Genomic DNA, 20,470 nt, shown 5'->3' with positions numbered 1-20,470 from the left:
TGAAGCTGCAGTGGTCTATGATGCTACAAACATGGATGGTGCTGCAAAGGAGCTATAAATTCTAAGACATGGACGTCTTCCACCTGGTAGCGCAAAAGATCTTTACAAACAGCACAGTTTCAAGGTTGGCAGCCAACATTAGTTTCACTTTTTATCTTTAAATTCTAATCATTTCATCCTTGAAGTAGGCATTTGTGCCAGATGTAATTAAATTCCGTCTAGGATTTCCTGACATATTGCATTCGTGGGCATTGGACGGACGTGAGGTCAGAACGACCTCGACCATTGACCGTCAAAAATCCAATTAGTTCATCCTTGCATCCAAATTGTGTAACATTCTCAGAAATTTCTTCAAGGTCTTCACTTTTGTATTTAAATAGCAGAAATGGAAGGATAGAAAATTAGGAATGAAAATGTAAAAACAGAGTTTGATTGGCTTGAAAAAATGCTTATGTTTTATCCTACATGGATAACCATTTTTTGAATCTGTATTATTTTACACTTTCATATCTACTGAACATACTGGAAATAAGATCTAAATGTAAAGTTAATTATATTAGTAGAACAACTGGAAGCAGGGAGGGAAACCACCTAGCTCTGTCCCAAAGTTAATCCTCCCACTGGCATCCCCTAAATCTCATTTTGTCTCATATTTCCTGCCTGGTTATGTAATGCAGGGCCCCTACCTGTACACGAGTAAAAATGAGATACAACATGCTAATTAAAAACACAAAAGCCCATTTTCTCACAACTATGAAAGTGGTATCAGTTCGCTTAGTAAGAAAGCAAACAAGCATATATTTTCCAAAACAAAAAACACAATACTTCCTCTTTGGCATGGTAACAAATGAACTGCAGCTAAAGTTACCGTAACTTTTATTGGTGTTTTTATGTTTGCAAGAAACAATTTAGTCTACAAAATATCACTTGACTAATATTCTGGAGCAATGGCAGTGGACAAAGTGGTTCGCATAGTGAAATACGAGGGCTGAAATTACTCCTGGAATAAATTGATTACAAAAAAAAAATTGCATCAAAGCTGGTTTCAACTATAAAAGCATAAATATTCTAATAACAACAATATTTAAAATACTGTACGTAAACATACTACAACTCACTATGTTTCATTATGAAAACATTGGAGAGAAAGCAGTATGGTTGACAGTTATGGTGACAAAACACTGGAAGTATTCAACATTTGGAGTAATAAAAAAACCCAACCCTCTACTGTGTGTAAAAGTTCGTAAAATTTAACTTGTCTAAGACGTTAATAAAAAATGCTCTGCAGAGAGCATCCAGTCCACATGCAGCAGCATGTCATAAGTTAACACGAATGTCAGGAGTGAAAATACATAAAATCCATACAGGTAGTTTCTTTCTCACCAGTATCCTGCTTGCTCATGAAGGATTGCTGGATTTCTGTAGTATATCTGTAATATATTCTGTAATAAAATCTGGAATAATAAAGTTGATTTCATTCATTCATTCATATCCATTTGAGCTACACCTGCTTTTCTTGAAAAGTGTGTTGAGATAACAAACTTGTCAAATTTAAGGGATTACAAAACAGGAATTTTAAAATAAAAAAGTGTACAAGGACAAGCCACTGGAAAAACCTGATTTATGCTGATGTGGATGCACAATCACATCTATTGTTAAACATACTGTATTAGCAGCTATTTTCAAAAGGGAAATGTGTGAAAATACAATTACAGTTAGAAATCTAGGAGGAAAACGAAACGTTTTTTATACCAATTATGGATAGAGTACTATGAAAAGCCACATTTAATTATCTGTCACAAAGAAACTTAAATTAACAGGCAAGCTAGAAAAGAAAGAAACTCAATCTTCACCAACAACTACCTCATGGTCAAAATGCAAAAATAAGACAACTGAAAAAGTTAATCACGAGATGCACACCTTCAGGAGCCCTACTAAGTATGCAAGAAATTTCCCTCAATTCTAGTCACTGGTTTTTAATATGTGAACAGAGCGTACCCCCCAGGCACCAACTCCAACGCTGCCATGAGATCTGTTACACACATACAAGGGTAACCTTATATGACCCTGTGGCGGGGGCATGAATAGGCATTGCTCACACGTGGAAAGCACAAACAAGCTAATGTTTAATCAAGCTATTTTGTAGATAAGTAGGACACAAAAACAATTTATTGTAAAAAAAATTCAATTATGCTGATATAATTGCATCATGGTGGCGATTAGGGAAAACATTTCAAAAGTAGTCATCATTCATTTTCTGCATACATCAGATGCAGTGAGGCCAAAACATTAAGAAAAACATGTCAGACACAGACAACAAACGTCTATAAGCTGCAGTGTGTGTTACATAAGCAGTGCCCCTACACAGGGCCTCTGGTAGGGACAGTGTGTGCTCTGTGAACATACACAGCTTAGTGCGCCGCTATTGGGCGGGACCAGACGGAGAGGGAGGGAGAGAAATGCAGCGACCAAACTGGCGGAATTAATGTACAGCTTGCTGACTGATGCAGACATACATACTGTGCGCACACAGACACAGACACACACAAACACACACACACACACAGGAGCAGCATATCATATGGTCAAAAAATCAGATAAGTCCAGCGTGTGAGACGCCACAGTTGCATGTTTCCTGTTTGGTGTGTTGATTCTTTGTGCTCACTGTCAGGAGCAGAAGTCCATTCATTCGCGTGTGTATGATGATCCACCACATCAAGGCGTATAAATAAGTCATTAGCCTTGTGACCATGGACGCTGCCCTAGTTATTCACTTCTGAAAGAGTGCGTGTGTGTGGTTCAAGGGGCTGAAGCCTTATGTCATTGTATTGCGCAAGTTACTTTCTTCAGTTGTGGAGTGATTCAGCAGTACCTGGAGGTGCCAGGTCATCGCCTAGGTGCTTGAGATAAGAACATACCACACATAAAGTTGCATTAGACAAGGAGGAACAGATGACTGATAACATCCAAAGATCACTCCTGTTTTTAAAATTGCTCAGATGAAGGGAAAAGAAAGCTGCACAAAAAAGTCCAACAGGAGGAAAGAAAAACAAACCCTCCAAACTCAGAGGTTATAAAAACCAGACACCGGTTGCACAGTGACCTTTGCTATCAGGGACTGTATGGTAAGCCCCCAGTCAGCTTGAGGCCTGACCCAGTTTGAACAGAGAATGTGGGACATACAAATACACACTTCCAGCTATTATACGGCTCAAAATATTTTTAGTCATGCGGTCATACGCTGGGAGACTGTAATTGAAACTTCAAGTGAAACAACAAGCCTAAAGACAGAGAAGATGGGAGGTTGAGAATGTAGAACAACTGAATCTGAATGTTAGGAACAGCGGGAACGACAGGTGAGAAGAGGGAAAGAAAGCGCCAAAGCTGGTCTGTGGATCCATGCCAACAGTTGTGCAACTGGCTTTACAGCAGGAAGGCACACCTTGGTTTGAAAAGTGCTACAACTATTTTCTATTGTTTCTGACCTTGCCATCCAAAATTTTGCCAAGTCATAAAAAATTATATGTTGTTCCACCATGACATGCAAGTGTATCCAAATCTGGGTCATAATCGTATCTGGCGGACGAAAACAAATATTTGAAGGGGCGCAACATCGAGCAGTTTCAATAGCACTAATGGCGCTAGCCACAAAGTTCTGTCTAGTTTTACTTCAGTGACACAAAAGGCATCATTCACCATCAGTTCAGAAGTTTTACACGTTGGTTAATAAACATTTTCAGAATAAAAGTGCATGGTGGATACCGGTAATATAAAGATGAGGGCCTTTATTTCCTGAAATGCTAACAGTATGTTGGGAATGTAGAACAGTATGAGCAATCAAAATTTCAGTGAAGGCACAAAAAAAAACGCAAGTTCTCTCTTAAATTGAGTTTCAGAGGCAATTTTTAAAAACAAAACAAAGTTTCTTTGTCTACACATACTGTAAAACATGTTCTACATTTTCCTTTAAGTCTGCAAAAACAGATCACCTGAAAAATCCAAACTCATTGCCAAAGAATAGCCCATTGATCGAGGGTCGTTGTTATTTTTCATCTGCAAAGGCTAAAGTCTACAATCCCATTCAAAGGGATATGATCTGACAAACAATCCCATTGAGCAGAGAGAAAATGTAAAGACTCCATAGGAACTGAGAAAACAGCCCAACAGTGACAGTAAAGATGCATTCACAGATAAGGATGCAGAACAGTGTTGGAAACATTAATGAAGACGTCTATGTTGCTCTTAAAATGTCACTGGTACTTTCTCATCCATTGTCCTGGTGTCTTGGGAAGACTCCTGAGAAGTTTGGCTGTAGCCTGGGGCAACAGCAGCAGAATCAGAGTCCTTTGAGAGTGTCTCTGCAGAGGGAGGGGGTGCAGTGGGAACCTGAGGTTGGTCAGACTTCCTCCTCTTCTTCACATGCCGGTGATGCTTTTTGGATTTCAGGTGGGCTGCAGAGAAACAGGAATGAGGACAGGATACTGCTGGATGCACAAAGTATGAGACAGCATGGTTTCATGTCGATGAAACTTGTGGGATCAAAATGAATTATTGAATAAGTAGAAACTAAAAGTGGGTAGACCTGATGTTTATTTTGCTGGCATCAGAAACCGTTTCGCATACGAAGCAGAAAAGATTGGCAATATTCACAGATATCTGAAACAAATCTCAGTGTCTGATGAGAGACTGTGTGCTGTGACATACTGTAAAATTTGCGTTGTTGGCCTCACCTGCCCACTCCAGGTCACCAATGATCACCTTGTCACACAGATCACACGAATGGCGGCTCCGTTTATTCCCCTGCTCCGTCCCCTGAACTCTGATGGGTGCAATAGCTGGTTCGTCACCCTAATTGGCAAAAATGTTTGTGGTATCACTATTTTTATGGCCATAAGTTGAAGGGGATTTTTTACATTTGGTGTTTTACTAAAATACTGAATAACTGAATACATTTGAGATTTGACGAATAAATGTTAAAGGATAATCGATCAACCAAGCTTTGATCAATCAATCAAAAGAAGCATCAAACATGATAATACAAAAAATAAATGATGTGCAATTTAGCAATATAGCAGGTACACAGTATTGTACAATGTGCTGTTAAAGAGTCTTCCAGCCAAAAGGATGAAACTGTGTCTGAGCCTGGATGCTTTGGTACCGTCAGACGGCACCAGGCAGAACATCTTGTATCTGGGATGATGAGGATCTTTAGCAATCATGATGGCCTATGTGGGCAGTGTGGTCCTGGTGACGTTCTAAGGGAACCTCACCACCCTGTGTAGGGCCTTAAAGTCGAGGATGGTCTAGCTGTTGCAACAGGCAGTGACGTATAAAGTCAGGAGGTCCTCTATGGTCCACCTACAGATGCTACAGAGTATCCTGAAGTTCATATTAAGCCTCCACAGCAGGTAGAGGTAGAAGAGTCAGTGTCTGGCTGATTTTGTAATGAAAGCTGTGGAGACTTTATGGAACCACAGGTATTGAGGTAGGACAAATGAAAAATAATACTACTCTAATAGTACTGTAAAAGAGTGTGGAAAAGAGATGGAGCAGTGTGTACAGGCAGGATGGAACGGGTGATGTGTGATAGAGTTTCAGCTAAAATGAAAGTAAAGGTGTACAAAACTGTGGTGAGACCAGCGATGTTGTTTGGTCTAGAGCAGTGGTTCTTAACCTGAGTTCGATCGAACCCTAGGGGTTTGGTGAGTCGGTCTCAGGGGTTCGGCGGAGATGGGGGTCAAGGCGAAACACCCGACACGATGTGTCAGGTGTCTTTGCCGAACATACACAAATCACTGTGTACGTTTGACACATTGTGTCAACTCTTGATGACACGTTCCCCTTAGCCATCACTGCCTGCAGGTGATCACGCTAAATCTATTAGCCTACCTGTGCTACATGGGATTTTGCGCACTCAGTAGTCGATTTATTCCTGTCATGATGGTACATCATCTGACTGCTTTCTTAATATTTTAATTCATAGTGACTATGTTGAACAAAAAAAAGAAAGTGGTCGGACGAATATGTGCAACGTGAATTTACATGTACTGTATAACGGAACATGATGGGAGTCAGTGTTCTGCATGATTTACAATGTCAAGTTGAGAAACTCTAGTCTCGTACTGGCAAAAATAAAGGAGGACTTCCTTAAGCTGCACGGAAAACAACAGAAACAGACTTTGCTGTGAAAATGACATAAGAGTAGCACTTGCCAAGGTGAAGCAAAATATATCTGAACTGGTCTCTCAATAACAACAGCAGAAGTGACACTGATTTGCAGGTAGGTCATTTCATGTGAGTTCATGCACTGTCTTGGTTTTGTTATTTGAAAAAGGTGACATTGATGCACAATCCATTAAATACACCAGTAAAACATATACTTATGTATTAAATTTGAAATTAAAAAAAATTTTTTTTACTAAAGAAGGGTTCGGTGAGTGAGCATATGAAACCGGAAGGGTTCGGTACCCCCAACAAGGTTAAGAACCACTGGTCTAGAGACAGAGTAACTGAGAAAAAGACAGGAGACAGAGCTGGAGGTAGCAGAGATGAAGGTGCTGAGGTTCTCTCTGGGAGTGACCAGGAAGGATAGGATCAGGAATGAGTACATCAGAGGGACAGCACATGTTAGAGGTTTTGGAGATAAAGTCAGAGAGGCCAGACTGAGATGGTTTGGACATGTCCAGAGGAGAGACAGTGAATATATTGGTAGAAGGATGCTGAGTTTTGAACTGCCAGGCAGGAGGCCTAGAGGAAGACCAAAGAGGAGGTTTATGGATGTAATGAAAGAGGACATGAAGGTAGTTGGTGTGAGAGAAGAGGATGCAGAAGACAGGGTTAGATGGAGGCAACTGATTCGCTGTGGCGACCCCTGAAGGGAAAAGCCGAATGGAAAAGAAGAAGGATAATACAGTAAAAGAAAAAGAAAGAAAGCAAAGCTTGGTGGTCCAAAGAAAACTTAGAGCAGGGGATAAAACAAAGGAAAGCAGTAACTCCAACAACAAATAATCAAAAAATGAGAGGGGGAACATTTCATCATTTCACGTTTTAAAACAGATGAATGCAGCTACAGGACCACATCTACTTTAGTCCTGAGGCCTCACCTTGCTGAGATTTTCCAGTATCTGCAGTGCAGGATTCAGAACCGTCTCCTCCCACTTGGTCAAGTCCGTTACATCCAGGCCGTACACCGCCGGCACGTTGTCTCCTGATCCTGAACACACAGTTAACACACATTATGAATACAGATGACCAGTGACTCTAATTAAGTCTTTTCATAGCCAATATTTCAATTCCATGTTTCCAACATTTATTTTATTTGAACTCTCACCTCACTTTGTTAATATAAAACAAGAGTACCCAAATACAAAACTCAAATTTATACTGATGACAATTGAATAAGAAAACTTCAAAGCAGAACATGAGCTAGACTTCAGGATAAATTCTGTACTAGCTGGGAAATTTACAGCGATGTGTCGGAGCCACACCCTGAAGCTCAGTCAACCTGCTGACTCACAGTGGCTCGATAATACCTCCTTCCTTCCTCCCCACCCTGCTGCTCTCTTGTGCATCATCTCTCTGTCTGTCTCTGCCTTGCCATCAGTCTTGCTTCAGCTCTCACTCACTCCCTCTCTCCCTTTGACTGTTCCACCCCCATGTTTCTATTTTGCATCAGTCAGCGGTCTCCAGGACAGGCCTGAGCACCCAACAGCAGCACCAGACCCATCCCTACTCGTCTGCTCCGCTTTGATTAAAGAAACACAGAAGCCCATCACATTTTTTTTAAGAGTAGAAGATACAGACCCTTTTAGAAAACCTGTTCAAGGCGACATCACTTTTAATTGCTCCTCATCATTCTGTATAAACGTTACATTACGTAGTAACAGCGACATATTAATGTATGTAAAACAAGTGGTACAAGAGAACAGGTGAACGATGACGTGCTCTGTATGACCCTTAAAAAGGAGGTGCACAAAGTTTGCAACTGAATTAAAGATGTGAAAAAACAACCAAAAATGTTTTCCGATTGGAATGATGGAAGGAAGTCGTTACTATTGCTGGGTTATAAGTCAAACTTCTTTCCCTTAGGGAAATTACTTTTTTTCCCCCTCTCTAAATATTTGCACACCTATATATATACTATCGTACAGGCACAAACACCGGCCTGTGGGCATGATGACGATGGGAGGGTTTCGCATGGGGCAGCGCCTTGCTCAGGGGCACCACGGTGCTCAGGAGGTGAACTGGCACCTCCCACTGCAAGTTCACAATCCAAATATTTTTGACCCAGCCAGGTACTTATAAACCTCGCTATGAAGAGACCGTGCTAACCAATGCTGCCACACTTGGTGAGCACGGGGTAAAAGCTGAATCTATTCAGGTACTCTTAATAAAATATCAAAGCGTGAAGCACTCACATTCATGCAAATGAATCCCATTAACCTATGAAGCACAGTTAGTCAACTCAATTATGGCTTAATCCTTTCCACACAGACTGAACTGTGGAGCTCAGGGCAGCAGACATCCTTAAGTTACTAGCTCTACTGGGAACTGTCTGAGACTTCATTATTAAACTGGGAACCAGAGAGCTGACTGTATTACTGCTCATCTGTTTGTGGGAACAATGAGTTCAAACAGCCCAGCCTGGCAGCTATTAACATTTTAGCCAAGTTCTGGACACAAAGTCACATTTAAAACGCTTTGGGTCTGAATTTATTCACAGCTGGTGTAATGTACCATGACTCACATTTTCTCTTGAAAAGAACATAAATAAAGTAAATCGACATAAGCAGAAAAAAAGCAAATATATAATGATTCAATTTTATTTATGTTAAAAAAAGGATTGGCAAATTTTTCATTTTTGGTTTTAAAGTTGTTTTTGAATTGTGCTTGCCATCCCAAACTCCATCTAGAGTGTGTGGACATCCCACCAGACTTCAGGTGGGATGTGTGGGTGTGTATTTTCAACAACAGTGACCGTTGGTGAAAGCCTCGTGTTTCTACGGCGTGTGTTAGAGGGGAAGTCTCTTGTAATGGCAGGCGGTAAGCATCACCTGGAATACTGATACCAGATGTAGAGCTGGAGCCCTCGCCCCCCTGGGGGTTGTATAGACACCTCACCAGGCGCCGTCCTGCGTCCTTCTGTTGCAGCTGTCTCTCAACTAACTGTTTTTTGTTTTTTTAATCTCTGTCAACATCACCCCCACCCCCCCATGAACAATTCCCCTTTGCAAACACCAACCTCCCATAAGGAGGGTTAGGTGGTAAATAAAAGGGAGACACTATCACTGTATGCTAGCTTGCCAGATGCTTGATGGAACCCCCCCCCCCCCCACCGCCGCCGCCCCTCTTTTTTTTCAGGTAACCTTGTTTGGTATCTGCTGAAATTTTACTCTGCTAATCTACTCTGCAGTGAATGAGGGGTGATATCATATGCTGTAGAAACAAAGAGCAGGGTGGTCAACCCACACACACACACACACACACACACACACACGCCTTTCAAACACACAGGGGAGGCCTGCCAACAAGAAAGAGCATCGACTGTCGCCAGGCAGCTGCTTGCCAGTGAGACTCGTCCACCTGTTGTAACAAATGGGCCAGGAGTCAATTGCTGCGTTAGCCTCATGTTTGCTGAGTGAGGATGTGTGACTGTGTGCGCTCTGCTGTAAAAAACCGGACTACCAGTTTTTCGCAGCGCCTCCAGGACCAGCTGTGCTTATCTGGCTGTCATCCACACTGGAACACAACAGTTGCCTCTATTAAGTTAACAGCCTCCTTCCTTTTTCTTATAGTTCCTCTTCCACTTTCTGTCTCCCTTCTGTTTGTGATGTTTGATGTTAGAGCAACAGTTTGTGTAAAAGACAAGGATATAGCCCTGGTTTTAGCAAAATGTAAAATGTTAATTTGTTATCATAGGATTGGTGTTTTTCTCCTTTTGTAATCCTTTTTTCACCTCAGCATAGCCTGAAGGAAACCCAAATGTTTTTCTCTTCTTTGTCTCAGCAAATTATGTTTGGTGATCTGTGAAATCATAGTTTTAATGGAGCTGTTATAATTGTTACTTCTTCATGAACATCTTATCACTGCTTGAAGTTAATATTGCTTTGGGTCACTGTCACCACCTTAACAGCAGTAGGCAGATTGTTAATGTTAAATATGCATCATGCCCAGCAGTGATACACAGTGAGTGACGAGCTGGTGAAAACAGTGTCTTATTTAACAGCTAGAGTCAGATAGTTCCCTTTGGGATGGAGAGAGAATTCTCAGACTAACTGCTGGGTGTCCCTCATATTATTCCTCACAGTCATTTAAAAGATAGTAATACATCAATATATTTTTTTTTTGCTCACCCCAGGTGGCCAAAGAAGAGGTAAGAGAGATCTTTGTGGGAACAGCCTTCCTGCTTTGCCCCCCCCCCCACACACACACACACATTTGTTTGTATGTGCACACATGAAAGCTTCACACTTGTTAGAGGACAAGGTTGTAAACTCGCCCCACACCTGTTGACCCAGCTGGATCAAATTACTTTCACTCTCCGTCCACCCGTCTCCGTCACTCAGAGACATCCACACCTCAGTTACTTAACTCACGGGGCCTCGGTCCAACTGCAGCTGGGTATCAAGGAACTTGTGTGTTTCTGTGCAAAGTCTGTGAGGAAATAAAAGTGAACCCTGACAGGACGGGTATCCCTCGACTAAATATTTGCTACATCTCAAAATTATGTAACCCCGAATTAGCATTTCTCTATGGGTAATTAAATCCACTAAATAAACATCCTATAAAGACCAGTATAACACACAGAGACACAACCTTTAAGCAAACACCCGCATGCAGATGCACTTAAAGACAAATTAATCTTGATTTAGTTTGAGCTGTGTGACCTGCTGGTTAAATCGCTGCTCTAAGAGAACTGTATATTCTGCTGACGGGTGTTTAAGACACTGAACGCCCACCTGCTCCGTCAACAACTGCTTTAGAATTGACGCAAGGTTAAAATTCTACATCTGAGGTCTGTCATTTGGAGCAAATCTGCAAATTTCGTATTCACTGAGGTCACTGTCAGGCCTCTCTAACCCACTTCATCACCTGGCTGCGGCTCTCTGTCACGTCCAATTTGTCTTCCCTTTGACCCACTAGTCTCTGCATGCTTGGGTTGGTACACGTAGCCCCCGCTGACCCTGTAGCCTGAGTTTGTGTGGTCGGGGCAAATTCCCAGCAGCTCTGTAATTCTTCAGGAGATTAGCCTGCTCAGCTGAGACCTGTTGGCATCTGCAGAAGAGTGTGGTGGGGGGGTGGGGGGGGGGCTTGGATAAAATAGAAAGGAGGTCAGCCGTCATCGTGAAGGGGCAAGGAGAAAATAGATAACGTTGAAAGGAAGGTGGGAGGAGTGGGGTGAAACAGGAAAACCTTGGAAGAGGACAAGGTTGCCCAAATGGGGAAACATCTCGAGGCTGTGACACTGACAAATACACAAATACTTCTGAAAAAGTTCACATTTGAAAATCATCTCTCTCGTTTTTTTTAAAAAAGCTGCGGGGAGTTTGCACTTCATACCCAGACCGGCATTACTGATAAATCTCAAAATTGCTGGGTGAATTAAAACTACAGTGAATTTTGCAGAACCATACAATGTCAGTAAAACATTCTGTTTTCAAATTAAATGTGAAAATGTGCAAGTATCATGACAAGCAGAATAGCATGTAAAAAGAATGTAATACAACAGGCATAACAAAAAATAAAAATGATTGTTGCCATGGTAATTTTTCAGCTCATTATAAGGCCTCATATCAAATCATCTCTAATACCTGAAAAACATAACACAGGGCACAGTTGTGGCAACTGAAATATCCTCAAATTTATGTCAATGAACTTCCAGTATTTCATGTTCTCTTCAGGACTGAAGTAAACATATCCCAAATGCTTTATACTGAATGCCGACCAAAAAATATCCAAACTTCATTTAACATCGATTTGAATTTTGCTTTGTCCTTAAAGACTTCATGGGACAGAAGGGCTTTTAACACTTAAGATCTGATCTCATCCGTCACCACCAGAACGCTCAGGCTGGACTCTGTAGCTTCAGATAACACATGTTCAAAACTGCAAAATAAAGTTATCACCTTGCAGTCGTGTGATTCCAGGAACGGCACCGGTTGCTAGCAAACAACAGTTTCAAGGTGGACACCAAAGATTAGTGCACCACTTCATTTCAACTTTTTATTCTATCAAACTTTTGTGTTAAAGATTTCCTCAAATATGTGTATTCATGAGTTCCAAGAGCTCATCTTTGAGTCCTAATGGAGGTGGTTTTGTTTTTCAGTTTTCATAGAAAGCAAACAATAAACACCGTCAAGAAATCCCTACAATTATGATGTTCACAAAAACACTCAGACAACCTGCGGGCATAATGCGTCCATCTATCTATTAACAGCAGAAAGTAGAGACTTAAAAGTCGTATATAGGTAACAGTTCCTAAAGGCACCTGGAGAGACAATACCTAGAGGCAATTCAAGGACAACTTCTTATGTTTTCCAGAAATTTCTGACTCAGTGACATTTTTATTTGAAGTCATTTCTGTCTGAAATTTTGGAAAGATTGCATGCCTTGCCCTGATTGATAATGTTCTTGCCAAAAAAACAGACATTTCCTCTGTCCAAGACCTCTAAGTGGGAAATAAGATGGACTATCATGCCCAGTGGTAATAAAATATGAACATTAGAATGAATACGAAAAAAAAAATCCAGCCTGACATATCAGAAGTTTTCTCTCTAAACTCTTAGCGAGTACTTTGGGTAATTTTATTTCTGAGCAGTGTAAGCAAATGATATAACACTGATCTGCAAATTGAAAGTCGGAAATGTGTTGATGGGTGGTTTTACTGATGGCTCAAAAGGCCGAGACACAAGGGCAACATCTGATGGATCAATGCATATGTAAAAGCACAGGAAAACAGAGACATACACACGACGAAGACCATATGGTGAGTGCAGTGGGTAGGAACACAGACAGAAAAAGGGGTATTGAGGTCCTGCTGGGGCGTAAGCCACTCGGGCCTAACAGGATTAAGAGGCTGGGTTACTACAGGGCAGACTGCCGGTGGGACGCGGCGGGTTTTCTTTCAGGATTGGAAACAGTCGCGCTTCACATATGTATACAAACACACCCAGGTGTTGTGACTGGGGGGGGTGGGGGGTAGATTAGCACCTGTCAAATACCAGATGACTGATAGCGGTGGGTTTGTTTTACAGGGCCAGAACCAACATTGTGGATCTTTGGTATGCATATGAGGGAAAAGGAGCATTCAATGTCTTTAATTCAGGTGTCTGATGGGAATAAAACATTATGCCCATTATCACACCACAGTAACACGAAAATTTCATATAAACACAAATCCAATTCTGCGATGATAAACTTATTACTCTTGTGATTTCTAAAATGTAAAAATCGAATTTTTGGATGTGAAGGTTGTTGATATAAATATGAAAGAGTAAACTTCACTCTGGGTTATGGCAATTTATGAAAACCAAGTTTTGCTTCATTTTCTTTCTTTTTTTTTGGATATTAGTGTAGCCATTCCACGATGTGCTGGCAATGTGTCCAGAGCATCTCCCCACTTCATGTCGTAGTATGCTGTGATACACTCTGGCAACCCCTGTGACTCGCGAAAGTGGAGCAAGCAGTATGGATAATGGATTTTTGTAGCCTAAATTAGTTCAACATAAAATAGTAAGTAGAATAAATATAACTGTTGTAGTCAGTAGTCAGGACTTCATAAAATCGTATTTTTACTGCATAATTATTGTGGTCAGGCATATGTATGGTAATGGTTTCATAGAAACATCTATAGAAAATCATAAAAAGTAACCTGAGTGCTATTGTAGTTTTTTTACGCTACTGTATTTATTGTAGCCAACAAATTATATATTTATTTTTTTAATCAAGATCCATGCAAACAAAATAAAAACAACCCAAAAGTGATTTGTATAATCTATGGAAAATGAGGAAGATTTTATACAAAAATGATGTGATTGATAATTTTTTTAGAAACCGCTGATGTTCTTTTTTATTACTGGCAAACAAAAAAAACCCTCCATGTAATTATGGTTTTTAAATGTTAGATCAACTTAATCCTGCTGCGCACAAAGCCTCATGAAAACAAACCCTGTACACTACAACACAATACAGTGTCTGTGAGCCTTGTGTGCCTAATGGAGTCGTGAATCTCATCTTGTTGAAGACTGTGCTGATTGCTTGATTGAAGGACTATGAGGAGGAACCCTCCCAGAAAAACACACATACAAACAAGCATACACTGCATGAGGCCAGCAAAGTGTACTCACGGTTAAGAAAGCGATTACGGACCCATTTGTTCTGTTTGCGGGCGTAACGCCTCGTTGCGATCTTCAAAGCTTCTACACCTGCAGAAAATAAAAACAGGTTGTTACAGGTGAAGAGCAGGACAGAGAGAAATCCTTAAGTTGATTCTTCTACTGGAAAATCAACAAGTGCATCAACCAGTGGCCCTGAATCCATTCCCGTGTCTTTGATCAGGTGTTTCTCTGACCTTTGTCCCTGAGTGTGTCTTTCTCCTGCTGGGTTCTGCCTTCAGGAGCAGTCAGGAAATCGTGAAACTCCTTAAAACCAATTGACTGGAAAATTCCATGCTGATAGTCCTGACTGGAGAGGAGAAGAGAGGAGCGAGTAGAGTAGAGTAGAGTAGAGTAGAGTAGAGTAGAGTAGAGTAGAGGAGAGAAATTTATCCTTTAACATAAAAGATGTTTCCTCCATCTTCCTGATGCCACCTTTTCCTCCTCCTCTATCTCATCTACCCTACCTTATCAAAGATTATCAGTCTGAGTACAATAAAGACACTTCAGGATACAGAATGACATTTAAAAAAAAGAAAGAGTGACCCTGTTGGGGACCCTCAGAACTCAGTAGCCCCACTGTAACAACATGAGTCTGTAGTAGAAGCCCAGAGGTTACCTCACCAGACAGTAGAGAGGGAAGGAAGGTAGAAAGGAAGGTAGAAAGGTAGAAAGAAAGTAAGTAAGTAAGTAAGTAAGGAAGGAAGGAAGGAAGGACGGACGGACGGACGGATGGACAGACAGTCCAAACAAAAACTGGTGTGAAATTTATCTTTTCTGACTTTGGAATTTCTGCAAAAATAATTAAGGTGTATTGTAATTTTTCCTCCATGATTTTTCCTAATCATAGGTGAGAGCATGAGAACTAGATGTAATGTCTAACCATAAGTATTAGAGGTGTAACTGTATCTGTAACTCTATCTGCATGTACTTACTTCATAAAATGTCTGCCATAAGTTGTTTCAAATCCTCTCAGTTTTTAACTGGCATTTACATTAGAATCCTCTTGTGTGTTGATTAATAGTAGCTTACAAACAGTATCAGCACAATTAAACTGAACTACACAATGAACCAAGACTTGTTTAATGTGGTAATAAAACAGGAGTGAGAAACATTTAGAAAAGACAACAATAAGCTCAATAAGCAGCCAAACATTACCATTGTTAACATTAACATTGTTAAAATAATACTGGTACAAAACATTTTGAAAAATATTTTTTTTACAGTTACTGATGATATACCACTTTGATTTCTTTAATACTGACCTTTAAAAGTTTTTGCCTCCAGTCTAACCCAACCTCTCTACACCCTACAGGCAACAGTTGCTGAAATACTTTCAAAGTAGACATTTAGTTATGACTGTTAAAAAGACCAGCTCCTCTTTTAGTGATGTAGGATAGGTAGGATAGGTAGGTAGGTAGCTGATAGGTAGGAAATGATCCTAAATCACAAGCATAACTAAGAAATGCTCAGAAAGCAAGTTCTGCTTTTATATTCCAATTTACTACAATTGGCAGTGGATTTCAGAGCCTTCTGGTATGTTCCCATAGAAAATAGTTCTTTAAAATTAAATTGTGTTGCACTTATTCCGATTATATCACATTTTATATCTATGTTTTCAAACACAGCTGCCTCAACTGAAGAATGACATTTCACTCACAAAGCCTTTTTGGCTTTACCCATTAGTATGTCTTGTCAGGCTCAGGATTGATTTTTATTACAGATAAGATGAAAGCGCTATGTTCTGGTAATATTTAAGGTTCACAATGAACTCATAAAATAGAAATCTGTACCGTTTAAAACATTTGAGTTTTTAAGCTGTTCTCTTGTTTACTTTTTACCTATTTGATTTTGTCCACGATCACATATGTTGTCTCTGAGAGTACTTTAATTCCCTTTTTAATGTACATATCATGATTTTATAAATTTTGGTTTATGTAGGTAACATACTCTTGTAACTGAAACAACAAGAGGAAATCACAAAAATAAATCTGGCTGGGCAGCCAGAGACAGAAATTTGAGAATAGCGACAGTGCAGGAAATGTAGACTCAATGGAGTGAGGAAAAAGAAAGAGAGCGGAAGAGAGGGAGGGAGGGAGGGAGGGAGAGATGTGACCTTGATGTCTGACCGCAGCAGCCAGGGATAGAGGCATGAGGGTGAAGGAGAGGAAGACACACGGGTGGAGGAGGGGGGAGTAAAGTGCTTTGCTGATCAGATTGCTGAGATGGCAATAGTGGCAGAGATGGAAGGAGACAGGGTGAAAGAGGCAGGAGGGAGAGGAGGAGGACGTGGATATCACTGGTGGATGGGGTGGGATGGGGTGATGAGAAATAGGAGGGATTGAAAAATGGAAGCTTCCAGGGCATACACAGCCACACCCTGTCACAGGCATATAACATCAATATCTGCCCTCAACAAACTCAGAGGAATGTTCACATATTACATCCATGTCAGCAGCAGTGAGGCCCATAAACTTGTTTATACACGATTTATGTCACAAATAGAAAATATAAAAATTTATTTCAAACTTGGACCTATATTCAAAATAATATACCAAGCAAAGGCTATGGTAAGATTTAATGTGACACGGTAACCCAGAGACTGAAAATATGACACAGCTCAAGCATGTTACTTGTCATACAGTTATGACAGAAAAGTCAGGGGAGGCTTGGGAAGCAGGAGAAAGACAAGAATAGAATCCTGATGACGCTAACGTCATCTTCAGACGACATCTTTAACAGACAGCATAACGCTGTGAGTGATTTGTTCCAGGGCCACCAGGATGTCCACTCAGTGAGGCACTGAGGATAATAGCATTGCATCGTGTCTGCCTCCAGTCTCTCGTCGAATTCAAAAGCAGCCCCCACAATGTCAGGGCGCAGAACATTTTAACATTAGTTGCAGCTTCTGTTCCCACTGAACTTGGCAGAGGGAGGCTCAGCTGCATACAAATGGAACGAGCTCCAAACGGCCATCAAGTTACTTTTTGTTGTACCTGGAATCACATTTGGAGTGGTTGATCTACACTTTCAAATGTATGTGCATCTGTGAATTATCTATCAGTACTATTTCTAATATGTAAATGTTGTAGGGGATTTTTTTTAATAGTATTCCAGATCTTTGTAGCTCTTTTATGCAGACGTCACACAGTATTTCCATTCCCTCCTCATTCTGAAGATATTTTCACTTGATGTTTCTCGACAGTTTTTCCTTGTGACGGAGCGATAGAGACTGCTCCGTCCATCTCCGTTCCGCGCGCCTCTCTCCCTCGCCCAGGAGAGCAGCCGCAGCAGCGCTCTCATTGTTTCCCGGCAGGACCGCAAGAGCTCGGTTCTGCTCAGACTGTCTCACGCACATTCTCCGGCAGGTCAACACTCACGTGTCCGCATCATACAGGACTGTTGCGGTAGTGCGTTCGAGGGTGCACACTCGGCGCCTACGAGTTTTCCCCACATCCACACAGAACTTTATGAGAGACGCTCACCTGATGATGCTGCGTTGGTCCGCCTCCGGTTCAGGGGCCAACCGAGGCACTACCTGGATGTGGCTTAAATAGCGCATTGTGGCGCTGTTAGGCCAGCCTGGACTGAACCATTTTGTGTATTATTGGATTGTTTCGTATTTTGTGGGGTTTAAACAGCCACATGATGGGCATTTATGTTTTATTCTGTTCTGGTTTATTTGTAAAGCATGTTAGTAGTAATTTTGTCTGTGTCCGGTATATTATACCAGATATTGAACAAACAACTCCATTTAATTATTGTTGGTCAGCCAGGGGAGTGGCATGGGGATATATAAGGGAAGCATTTCTGCTTTATGGGAGGTGAGAGTTGGAGCTAGAGTGGAGCTGGAGTTATCGAACATTGTGCATGGTGGCTATTAGTAGTGTACGTTTTCTATGTATATACTTCTTTTTGTTGCGCTGGGTTTTTGGTTTTGGGAATTTTTTTATCTTCACAGTAAATATTTTGTCACTGGTTGTTTTTGGTGAAAATAAAAAAAACCCACCAAACGGATCTTTTACGGCTGTGCCATCAATTTTTTCCCCACTGCATTCACGAACCCGTGACATTCCTCATTGTTGAGTTCTTGCAGGCCTGCTATCTCTTTTGTTTCCTTTGGTAACTTTGTACGGAATACTGGTTGGTGGTGTCCTATGAGCTGCTGGTGTAACACCAGGAATTGAGTTCACCAGATTTACAGCCTGCTCCTCCTTTCTTCCCAAGGCAAGCAGCTCAATGCTGCGTCAGCATAGATGTGGAGAATGCCGGCTCCACGCTTCGTCAAGGAAGAATTTACAGAGAGAAAAAGATCATATCTCTGTGGCATACAAGTTTATGCATTGCTCTCAACAAAATAACTTCATTATCAAAAATATGTAATCACATGAGGTCACTATTACAGAGAAAATGCCGAACAACATCCTGCAATCTCTTGGATATTCTTCCTTAAGTCTATGCAGACTGACTCTGAAACAACGACACCACCTGACAGCATTAAAAGATCATTCATTCAGGATGAGCAGCATCATTTCACGCTGAAGACTTCCTACCTATCATCCTGGAGTTTCTTTTGATTGTATCGGACATGGAAGTCTCTGAGCTCCTCTATCAGCCCGGCAGCCAACATCTCATCTACCCGAGCATCCAGCCGCGTGCTGAGAGCTGGAGGGAAGCAGAGAGAAAGAGAATTGCAATAAGTGTTGCAGCCAAACAAAGACAGACGTACATAAAGAGTTTTTTCACGCTGCACTGAAGCTTCCAAATTAACAAGTCAGCTTCTTTTGTTTAGAAAAAACAGTGATAACCTTAAAAAGAACATCCTGTTTCCCTGCTCTGGCTGCTTACCATCCATGTTAGCATGTAGCCAGAAGATGCAGGGGTCTGGATACCTCAGCGCTCCCCCCAGCCCGCTGCCTCCCTCTTGCCCCCTCTGTTCTTCCAGCCAGCTGCTATGTGGAACACCTGTTTCCTGATGGATTTGAAGACTTCTGTAGATAATAATGGTAAATTGTGGTTACGCTATAAAAAAAAAAAATCATTGCTGGAACTGTATACAAAATCATCAGTTATTCAACACCAGCTCCTATGCTGTCCAATCACAGTATTTTCTGCACTATAAGGCGCACCTAAAAGCTTTTAATTTTTTACAAAGCCGACAATGCACTTTATAATCCAGTCTGCCTTACATATGAAAAAAGCTTAAAATAGGCCATTCATTGAGGGTGCGTCTTATAGTCCAGTGCGCCTTATAGTGCATAAAATACTTTAAGTATGAATTTACATCATGGTTCCTTAAAGTCTGGCCTTTGTGGTAAACTAAGATTAGATGAGACAACCATGGTCTCATCCGTTAAATCTAGTGCAGATGAAAAAGTCTGACTCCCTTATGAGGAACAAATTTAGTCAAAGTTTGAGTGTAGCCTAAATGATGACGACAACAGACACAATAAATTCAAAAGACAAGACAAGGGTTAAAAAAAACAAAACAAGAGATAAAGCTCCTCTTTTTCCCCAGAGTTAACATTCAGCCAAACTGCTCCGGTTCCATCAGAACAAGACTCGCCAGCCGTGCAGCACTGCACTCCGACGTTATGAACGAAATATGATTCTGTCATCGCCTGTCATCCAAAAGAGCAGGGCAACCTAACCTGCTCACACAAAAGACCAGAGACCACCGACTGCTACTCATCAAGCCTTGTGTGGTTATATGTGTGTGTGGTAACAGACAATCCTGATGGGCTGGGCGCCATTTAATGCGACTGTCAGCCTGAGTAAGAGTCCTTCAGGACCTCACAGGAAACATGAGCAGCTTAAAAAATATTGTGAGCCACTCATAGAAATGATTATACACCATGAGACACACCCAAAGGACATCCCACCATATCATCCTAGAGGTCAGAAAACCTCTAGAGTAAAGAGTTTGTTCATGCTGCATAAAAACACATAGCAGTCCGAAAATGTTTGTATACAGACGTTTATATTCATGTCATGTTTGCTAAAGATATCGATCAAAATAGGATGCTTTGTTGTAAATCAGCCACAAATATTTCCTTGAGGACAGAGAAAAGAACCATCAGTAAGAGTTCCATAGGGTT

General features: G+C 41.1%; 1 protein-coding gene across 1 annotated transcript in view; it reads right to left on the bottom strand.

The window, feature by feature from the left end:
- Window positions 1-3,885: 3,885 nt before the first annotated feature.
- Window positions 3,886-20,470, bottom strand: part of trit1 (tRNA isopentenyltransferase 1) — a 31,778-nt gene continuing 15,193 nt past the window's right edge. Inside the window, exons 5-11 of the mRNA XM_068333849.1 lie at window positions 19,221-19,363; window positions 18,926-19,037; window positions 14,570-14,682; window positions 14,346-14,423; window positions 7,104-7,213; window positions 4,731-4,848; window positions 3,886-4,451 (exon numbers count right to left, since the gene is read on the bottom strand). Coding sequence (XP_068189950.1) covers window positions 4,243-4,451; window positions 4,731-4,848; window positions 7,104-7,213; window positions 14,346-14,423; window positions 14,570-14,682; window positions 18,926-19,037; window positions 19,221-19,363 — 883 coding nt within the window. The 3' untranslated portion in view covers window positions 3,886-4,242. The remainder of the gene's footprint in view (window positions 4,452-4,730; window positions 4,849-7,103; window positions 7,214-14,345; window positions 14,424-14,569; window positions 14,683-18,925; window positions 19,038-19,220; window positions 19,364-20,470) is intronic.

This window comes from Antennarius striatus, chromosome 14 (genome assembly GCF_040054535.1).
Source record: "Antennarius striatus isolate MH-2024 chromosome 14, ASM4005453v1, whole genome shotgun sequence".
NCBI lineage: Eukaryota > Metazoa > Chordata > Actinopteri > Lophiiformes > Antennariidae > Antennarius > Antennarius striatus.
Note: the sequence above shows the minus strand (reverse complement) of the source record. Positions and strands in the feature narration are given on the sequence as shown.